Below are 10,432 nucleotides of genomic sequence, written 5' to 3'. Positions count from 1 at the left end.
TGGTGCAACGCAACACATGCCACCTAAAAAGAGGAAAGAGTGGAAAGAGAGAGAGAGCGAGAGAGAACAGGTTGAATCCTAATGGACAACCTGCATGGTTTATTGTGGTGAATGTCATATTTTCTGTGTGCTGGTCTTTCTACTGATGCAGCTCACGCTGTTTAGGGAAGGAATTCATTTTCAGTTCATTCAATTCAGGAAATGGAGTAGCTTTTTCTCTCCTGGAGATGAAAACAAAATAAAAAAAAATATTATTATTGAGGAATGGGGGTAAGAATAGTAGCAGGATTTTATATTTCTTGCTGAAAGAACAGTAGTCTGACCTTTTTTGGATCATTTAATATATCTTTTTTTTCTTTGCAAAATAAGTTATTAGTTACTTATTATTTACCAAAATTATTTTAAGATATTGTGGGTGGCTATGTCAGGTTTTGTGCAAATCAAAAGGAAGGTCCAAATGAAGCATTAATAATGCTGTGGATGGCTTTTTCTGGTTTCAATAACCTTTGTACAGTCTCTAACTGAGAACAACTGTGCTGTAAACAAGTTGTTGAGTTGTACACATTGAGTGAACTGAAATACAATCCCTCCTCTTCCATCTCTCTCATTCTCTCCCTTCTTTTGCTTTTGCTATCTTTCTTTACATTTAGTTTATTCTCTACTTCCACCTCTCCTTTGCTCTTCAAGCCCGACTCTTCCCTCATCTGTTTCCCGCCTCACCACTCGGTGGATATTCATCTCTCGGTGTCAGCAGGGAGTCGCCTCTCTTCAATCACAACTCAGTCAGGATTTGAAACAAGCAATCTGCTCGCGGCCTGACGATACATCAGCCCCCGTTTCACCTCAGGGTGTCGGCTATCTCCCTTTTCTGATTCGTCACCGGCGCATTTAGCCGTCTCCCTGTGTGGTTCCACTCCAACCAGAGAAAAACAACCTCCCTATTGCCCCTACCTCTTTATGTAGCTACAGTGTTGAAGCCCCACTCTTTACATGATATTTACCCTGCTGCTGCACCCCGAAGAAACATTGTGAAAATCAATCAATCTGTAGAGCTCAGTGTGCAGGACGTGTGAGCTATGATGCTGCCGGAGGTTTAAAGGTTTGATTCTATACTAAGAATGTATGCACTCATGTTACACACACCAAATAGCACACTGTTATGCTGTTATGTTTAAGGTGGGGGTCACTTCTACAATAGCTGCTGCTGTATATGCCCCGGTGGTCCTGAGCTGTACCTTTTCCTCTTGCCCATCTGTTGCTGCATCTGTCCCTTCCAGGGAAGCCTTATTTGTCTAATGCACTAAATCTAAGGATGCCACGCTAAACCCTCCACCCTACCTCTGCTCCTCCCACATGTGTCCAAACTCCTTTGATGTCGTCCAGTGAAATGATTTTGATACCGTCCCCAAATAACACACAGCCCGCTATTGTGAGAAATTGTGCTTTTGGATGATTCTGCAGCTTGCCGAGGTGTAGTGGAACAAAAGGTTGTGGCCCATCCTTCCCATCAGAGACCAGCCATGGCCGTAGTTAACCTTTGAGGTCATGTCCTCTGTGTCTTTTCTGGAAACCCGGGTGGTATAGCAACAAATAGTGTATATTTTACAAGCTGATTCCAGTATTTTTAAACTCCATATATTTCAATTTGAAAACCCTTTGGCCAACAAAAAAAAAGATGTTATTTAATTCATTTCATGCAAAGACTTTGATGGCGCAAAATAAACATGTATGGAATATATCACAAGAAAAAAAGCCCTGAAACCAACAAATTTGTTGCCTTTATTTTTTACTGTAACTGTGATCTTTCCTATTTGTTTCAGTTGCCTCATTAACCAAAATTCAGTCAGCCGCCTCACACGGAGGAAGGGATTCCAGTGTGAATGTAAAATATGTTTGGCACAAAGAAATAACCAACAACGTAAGATGATCTTAAACCAAATAAAGTTGCTTTGAATGGGTGCCGCAGAAATAGATATTTAAATTTTTTTTTGCCATTAAATGTAATTGGAGGTTTTGCAGAATTGTCAAATATCAGCGGAGAACATGGTTGTGGGAAGAAAAAAAAACCCCAGCACATCCTAAAACGTTTGCACTTTAAATCTCACACACATCCAGACATATATATTCCATTGTATTACGAAACAGCCAAAATACCCCTCGTCACCCGGGTCCCCTCCCGACTCAGCCAAAAGAATCCAGCCGTTCTGCATTCAAAGCTCAGCCAAACCAAGATTCTGAATTCTCTGCCACTGGACTGTACAGTCAATTTACTATATAATCTGCTCTATGTGTGTATGCATACAATGTGTGAGTGCATGTGCAGTATGTGTGTGTGTGTGTGTGTGTGTGTGTGTGTGTGTGTGTGTGTGTGTATGTGTGTGTGTGTGTGTGTGTGTGTGTGTGTGCGTGTGTGTGTGTGTGTGTGGTCCATGCCTGCGCCTCAATGTGACCGTCTGGTGAATGTGCTGCATGCCCTCATGCACGAGGTCCAGACTGTAAATGTTGTATTGCATGTGGTGATTGATCGCTAAGAGACATAATAGAACACTGAACCAAACATCAGGCTTAGTTATTACACCTGTGAGCGTCGGCCTCTGTGCTCTGAGAGGATTTAACAGGTGTATTACAACCCAATCGGCTTTAAAAAAAAAAGTAATTGTTCCGGATCCTAACCAGTGAATTGAACCAAAAAGCTATTACGTTCACTGCAGACTTCGACCGTTTCTATTCAGATTCAAACCCAAAACTTTCTTATATTTTACAAAACTCTATAATATGTTAAGTGTGAAGTGAATTCTTTGAGCTAACGGAAGATGATTTGCTGGATCCTCTCCTGTATTTGTAGCATCATACCGTAATCTCCCCCACCCGAGTGGGAACCATGGGCTCCGTTGGAGAAGGGAGTAGAGCATGTAGCAAACACCCAGGATGACTCCTCTCTCATCCTCCCTCAGCCACTTACAGTGTGCCTACTTCCTGTCCATCCCTTCGCTCAACCACGACCTCTGCAAGCCAAAGTCTACGATGTTTGTTTACTTCTCACACACAGGAGACTGTACAGTTTCTACAGATAAACACTTAACAACAGAGCTAACCAATTTTTCTTGGGAGTCTGCTAATGAGCTACTAATGTTAGTTTATCCCAAGGAGACAGATTTTAATTTCGCTTTAGTCAACAGTGCAATGCTAATTTAAAAAAATCCAAATTGCAAAGTATTTCCTTGAAAGTATTAGTCTAGACATCATTGACTATAGCAGTTTGTCCGGCAGTGAAAAAGTACAATATTAAAAGGAAAAAAAAGTATTTTTCTACAGCTGTCTCCCAACCGTGGGTCCTCCTCGGGTAGGCATGCACAAAGGAGCTGGGCGGAGTTATCACAAAAGAGGCCCGGGAGAAACTGCTAAAATATATTTTTAACAACTGTAGTCTCTAGAACGATAACGCTCATTTATACACCTTAATCCTTTCCTTTTGAAGGATTTCAAAATGGTTGCTCTATAGACGTCAATAGGACCGTAGAAGGTCTAGGAGTAGGAGTACGACAGAAAAACGTGCAGAAACTATTTTAATACAATTCTATAAAGGGTGAACTACAAGCATAATCAAATATTGCCACTATTGCTTTTGAAGTCAGCTACTATTTGTTTCTTTAGTCTCGGAGAAGGCGTGTTCTCTGTGCTCTGTGTTCGCTGTGGCCAAGTGTCCAGTCAGTGTGTGTCTGACTCGTTAAAATTGGCTTCTCTCGCAAACAACTATAGATATTCCTTTTTCTCTTCTGTATATTTTGGCACAAAGCTGTACAATGTAGTTGTTTTTTATGTTTGATTTTGTTTTAATGGTTTCTTCCATATGTGTGGTTATTTATGTCTTTTTGCTGAGTTGTTGATATTGCTTCCATGCAACAATGAAAGCTATTTATTGCAAATACTACAAAGAGGCTTGCTCATTTTTGTTGGAAAGTGTCCTGCTCTGACTCCTACAATGAATATCATACATTAGGTCCAGTCACATTTACATACTACCCTGGTCCAATTTAATAGAAGTTAATGATAAAATGACTCTACTTCTCACTTGATTTATTACCGCCGTTAACAATGTAAACATGAGTTTATGGTCTCAATCGCCAATATCAGCCAATATCAAGTCGTCTTCAATACAGCAATTTATTAAATCATTGTCCCGTTTCGGTTAAAATGCTTTAGGGTGTTGCTGCTTTGTGAGTGACAGGTCGCTTTAACAGCAATGTCCAGTCTTATAACTTTTACCCTTTCACAGTGTATTTTCACCTTTTCGGTTGCCTAAAAATGACTAATTTGGTGTTCAGTGGTACTTAGCTCCACTCTCTCATGTCACCTCCGGTTGCAAAACAAAAACGAAATGGCCCATTTCCACTAGTACAATCAAATGGAAAGTATGGCTTTTCACCAGATAACAAGAAAAAGAAGAAAAAGCAAATGCACACATACTATCTCATAATTTTGACTTTCTATCTCATAATTATTACTTTTTATCTCATAATTTCCCTTTTTTCTTCTTCTTTTACTGCCGGAAATGGGCTTCCATACACAAAACGACCTTGAGGCTTCAAAACATCAGTCCGCAAACCTTCGTCTTCTTCTTCAGTCAATGGTTGCATCATCCACTTTGGCTCCCTAGCTTGGAGAGACGTTGTTACTAACGAGCCCAAGCAGAGTCATAGTTTGCCAAATATCCCACCAAGTTATGTTATGTTTCCAGGTCAAATTATAACCCAAAGATCAATTATACAGTAAATTGTACAACATCATCTTGACACATGTCAGCACATTTACAATGCTGTTCACAGAAAGTTCAAGAACCAGAGAACGGTTTTCTGTTGCATCTTTACAATGCAGGGATGATCTGAGGGAGTTCGTACAGCAGCAGTGCAGCTTCAATAAACCGGGTCACAACTCAGCCACGAGCAAATTGTGTTTTGATCAGGGGGCTCAACTGTAACTCAGTGTATTGCTCGAACGTTATTGCTGAAATTTATGTTCTCCCCTCCTATGCAGAAACACACACAGGCAGGAAAGGAAAAAGGGGTCACAAGGGTTTCTGGGTGTTGCTGAATGGTATTCTGGGAAATAAACCGGACATTTCCATGGAAGTAGAAACTGACAAGCCGGGTCGATGCGCGGTGGGTATGAATAAATACTTCATCGAAAAATAATTGCTTCAAGGATTGAATATCGCAGAGTATTAGTGTTGTTGTGTGATAATGTTCTGGAGCAGAAAACTTCCTCTTAGTCTAAAAAATTATTTTTATTGTCAGATAAAAAAAACGTAAGAACATCATACTGCAACACCACCAGTCTCTCACAGTAATAAAGGACAGTTTGGTTGGCCACGCCTCTCCCACTGGCCTCCTGTGAACTGGACGGCTTTGGCCTGGAATCACATTTCAGGGAATGATCACACACACACACACACACACCTGTACACAGACGTGGCAGGAAGTACACATCACATAATAATGTGTTAAAACCCGCGCATAAGGTTGTGTATGACTGCGTGTGTGTTAAGCTGAGGACAATGAGATAGCACCTGTTGTTTCCAAAGTATCATGTAATATCTATGATGTGGCTCTGTGACCTTGATAGAGGAGCACACAGTCAGCCACACACTAGACACAGTTATGCTACTTTGTTGCTTATATGTGTGTGTGTGTGTGTGTGTGTGTGTGTGTGTGTGTGTGTGTGTGTGTGTGTGTGTGTGTGTGTGTGTGTGTGTGTTCTGCAGGGGAGGACCGGTACAGTGTGTGGCTTTAAGTGTCTTGGAGACAGGATGCTCTGTGCTGACCTAACTCAAGGTCATTGTGTCAGATTTCAGATATAATTCATTAAAAACAACTTGTGTTTTCTCATTGTTCGCAGTTTATATTCACACACACGGAGACATTCCCCACACACAGATACACAATGTGTGTGTCACACACTTAAACTTTCTGTCTCAATCAAATGTAAGTGATGCGTGAGTTGAGATCATCTTATCGACTGAAGGCAATGGCACTTTTCATTATTTTGTCTTTATTACAGAAACTTCAAACAACAGCACATCAGTGACACAATAAATAACCAGCTAATATTGCTTCTATGTGGATCCGAGTTGGAAATTTCCATCTGTGGTCAGAGCACTTTTGAGATATTGAACATTCAAGTCATCGCGTTCTTGTAAGAGAAGCTATAATCTAAATAATACTGTGCTTTTTTTTTGTGCACGCTTGTAGAAACACAATTTCAGCTACAGAACTGTTGTATATGAAGAACTTAGACTAAGATGTTTAGAAGAAATGTATAATTCCACAGTTACAGGAAAAGATGCTTAAAGTTAGTCACATGAAATGAGTTTGATGAGGAAATGTTACTATTAGATCAGTGAGAAGTGAACAAAAGAGTAAGGGCGTGTACGTGTTTTTTGCCTAGTCAGTGCACACACTCAGGCTTGAATACAGACTGTAACTGCTGGTTAAATCTCCCCTGTGAAATATATGTTCCCATCATCCTGCAGTGGCTGGGAAAAAAAAAAAAACTGTGCTGTGTTTTTTAATCAAGTCCATCACTCAGGAGGCAAATGCACCAGAGAGTTGAACAATATACTGTCAAGTAAAAAAATCAATGTACATAAACAATGTTAATGAACATAATTCCAAATATAATACTGTCATACCCTGCTCTAATCAAAACAACAGATCACCGTATTATACAATTAAAATAACAACAACAGATTCATCAACAAAGGCACTCATAAGATGTCATCTGTAAGAGCATCTAAATAGAAAAATAGAAGTTATATAGAGGATCGGTCCACAGGCCTCTGCAGCAGCAGGTCCACCGAGTCCGACACCAGGAGGCTGGAAGATGAGCTCTGTGATACACTCAAAAAAGTGATGTTTTCAACTAACTTAATAAAATCATGGAAAGGATTTCCACACGATTAAACTGCTTTCTTTAAGCAATAAGCAATTATGTTGGTCCAATATAATTTACTTGTGCCGGATCAACTTAATTTATTAGGGTTAGTCAAACCTAATTTACTTGCGCTGGATTACATTAATTCATTTGAGTTGGTTCAAATTAATTGACTAATGTTTTTTTTTACTAATGTAGAATTTGTTTAGCCAACCCTATTAAGTTAAGTTGGACACAACCCTAGTGAATGCAACCCTAGTAAATTAAGTTGATCCCACTCAAGTACTTTAAGTTGGATCAAGATAATTGCTTAAAGAAAGCATTTTAATCATGTGGAAATTCTTTCCATGATTTTATTAAGTTAGTTGAAAGCGAGACGATCCATCGGCGGCGGAAAAAAAAGAGCTCCAACAAAAACAGTCTCTGTGTGTTTGGGTGTGTGAAAGTCTCTTTTATGTATGTTTGTGTGCTTGTTCAAGGACTGTATTTTTCTTGAACATGTGTTTACGTGTCTCCCTCTCCTCCGTGATTGGACGTGTGTGTGTGTGTGTGTGAGTGTCTCTATATACAAGTTTTAAGTTCCCGACACATCGGCTTCAAGAATCTCTCCTCGCTCAGACGTGGGCACTCTTGGCGTGATTGGTGGAGGGGGCGGCTGGCGGGTTCCCGCTTCCCTGCTTGGAGTAGTAGAAGCGGTTGTTGTCCTGGTAGGGGCGAGACGAGGAGGACTCCGAGGAGCAGCAGGTGAGAATGCACCCGCCCATTAGGGAGAAGATGCTGCCCAGCCATCCAGTGTAGAGGGAGAAGCCGAACGACATGAGGCCGCGCTCATGGTGAGCGCCGATGGGAAACCAGACCGTAGACACCATACCGCACATTGCTGGGAAGAAACCGGGAGAAGGGTTACATTGGGATCATAAAGCGGTGCCTCTGAAAGCAACATATGCACACATAAAGGCAGCTTTGAAGAAAAAGAAACCCCAGACTGATTTGATTCAATGTGCAATTCAATTGGGAATTGACTGATTGTATTACCACACAGTGTTAGGTTAGACTGGCAAATTACATAATACAACTGGGGATGCAAAGTTGTGTAAATTAAGGCAATGCAAGCGATGCAAATCAGACTCAAAAGTAAACTAAATTTGGAATGCAAAATGGTGCGAATAAATTAATAACAACACACCAAAGTGGTGTACCATGACACAGAGCTTTAAAAGACACATTACATAATAAAACAGGGAATGCAAAAGGGTGCAAAATGAAAGCAACCTGTACAAAAACACTCTCAAGCTAAATTAGAAACCTATATGTAAAAAACTTGAGTAAAATGGAAGTAAAAGGGAATACAAAATGATGTTGCCGAATATTATACCTACACACACACACACAGTACAGCTTAGCTTAGCATAGCACAAACAGTGCTATCTCTGAAGGAAAATAACACAACAAAGAGGGAGGCAACATGGTGCACATAAATCTTGCCCCTGTGCCAAAGAGTGCCAAAGAGACCAGATAACAGACAGTAAGATGGACACCTCACGGTGAGGATAGATGAATGGTTGTATTGTTTTTTTTAAGGATTTGTTCCTCAACAGGACACAAAGGGATGACAGAGTGGAAGAAAGAATGTGTGCAATAATATTATTTAGCAGCCAGACTTAATGGTGTTATATACGCTTTCCCTTGAACTGGAGGGAAGAGGCCTGATCTGAGACTTATACAAATACTGAAATCCCTATACAGCTGACATGCACACATTTGGTATATGTTGGGTTTGTGCCAGTATACACTCATGGTTAACACAGAGCAACTGCATGAAATCCTTTAACTACGAGTACAGTTTGAATATACTTCACTAGAAAGGCCAATAACCAAATCCAAAAATAATGTGTGGACTGAAAGTTTCCCAGCTGATGCTTCAGAGGACACAGTTGGCAAAAATAATTCAAACTTGGATTAAAACTAATTGCTACTGGGACGATTCCAGTGCCACACTAGCAGTGGAATCGTCACAGTAGCAATTAGTTTACTGCAGGCAATGTGAGGAATTCATTTGTATTCTGCTGTGCAACAAGCATGCAAACACACAAACAAATCAAAAATAGACAATATATTAACTCAAAGCATAAACTTATTCATATGGAAGTAATGGGGCTGCACGGAACATGTTGGGAATAGTTTCGCTGTGAAAAACGTGGGCAGTGGAAAAGTCAAACGACGGACACAAGTATTCAAATTTCATTTTAGGGACACATGCTTTGGAAAATACAAAAATATCCATTAGCACAGTAGACTGGACATATCAGGGAGTGAGTTTCCATGCAGCCCGGGACACAGGGAAGGTGTGGATGAGAGTAGGCGGAGGAGAGGAATGTTATGGGATCTGGTGGGAAGGAGTCAGTGGAACAGGCACACTATATATGAGTGTGTGCATATGTGTGCACCCTCTGGGAGGAAGACAGTCATATTCAACATCCTTCTCTCAGAGCAGCTTGTATATGCATTTGAGGAGGGATTAAAAGCTGTCACGGTCAGGAAGGTTGGAAAGGGACTATGACTATGACATTCAGTTTTTCTCCTCTAATTCATTACAGTTGCATTGAGCGAACAGGTTAAAGTTGAGTCTCTTACCGACTATGAGTATGAGCACTCCTCCCAAGATGATGCGCTTGTTCTTGGAGCTCTCGGGTTCGCTGCCACAGCTGATGCAGGGCATGGACATGAGGATCATCGCCACTGCGGGGAGACCGAGGATGGAACCCGTGATCATCAGGGCACGAGTCGTCTGGATGTAGGCTACGGAAGCACACAATGAAACATAATATGATGTTACTGCAAACTAATCAAACGTTGTGGGTGTTTCTCACGAAAAGGGTGATTAAATATAAAACCCAGCTGGATTCAGAAAAGTGATATGGAAATAGCATCCTGTAGGTGGGAAGTTGGGGTGAGAAGTTCAACTTAACTGTGTCTAAAGAAGACAACAACAGTGCGGGTGCAGGGATGCACACAGGACAGTACCTGGCAGTTCCAGGATCTGCGTTAGGGCGTAACAGTGGTAGATTCCCGTGGAGATGACGCATTCCGCCCAGGGTCCCTTGGCTTCCAGCTCATCCATCTTCTTGCATGTGTTCAAGCCGTATTTGCACATAATCACCCAATCGTTAGTGGATATCGCGATCACGATGCCCAGCCAGCCGACGCAGCTGACGAGGAAGCCGCTCAGTTGAAGACACGAGTTGGCCATGGCTCAAACTGTGTGTAAAGTCCTCTGATTCAGAAAACCGTTAAAAACCTGAGCACTTCAGTTAAGAGTGATTAAAAAAAATTGACAAATTTTAATTGTATAACTGATATTCCACCGTGCAAATTAATCCAGTGTTAGTTGACTTGTCCCCCGCAATTCGGTAAGTCCATCAATTGAGCCGTGTTGCACAAAAGAATGAAGCTTTCTCCTCATCACAGGTTTTATAGGGGAAAGTTCAGTCAGGGAAACAAA

General features: G+C 41.1%; 1 protein-coding gene across 1 annotated transcript; it reads right to left on the bottom strand.

Annotated features, from left to right (window-relative positions):
• Window positions 1–7,544: 7,544 nt before the first annotated feature.
• On the bottom strand, window positions 7,545–10,180 carry cldn11a (claudin 11a; the record flags this gene model as incomplete). The annotated part of the gene is made up of 3 exons (XM_079222666.1): window positions 7,545–7,810; window positions 9,565–9,729; window positions 9,955–10,180. 3 exons carry the CDS (start codon window positions 10,178–10,180, stop codon window positions 7,545–7,547), a joined length of 657 nt encoding a protein of 218 aa, XP_079078792.1.
• Window positions 10,181–10,432: the final 252 nt, after the last annotated feature.

The sequence above is a fragment of the Taurulus bubalis genome, assembly GCF_910589615.1.
Source record: "Taurulus bubalis genome assembly, chromosome: 1".
NCBI lineage: Eukaryota > Metazoa > Chordata > Actinopteri > Perciformes > Cottidae > Taurulus > Taurulus bubalis.
The sequence above is the reverse complement of the archived record's forward strand: the minus strand, read 5'-3'. Positions and strand labels throughout refer to the sequence as shown.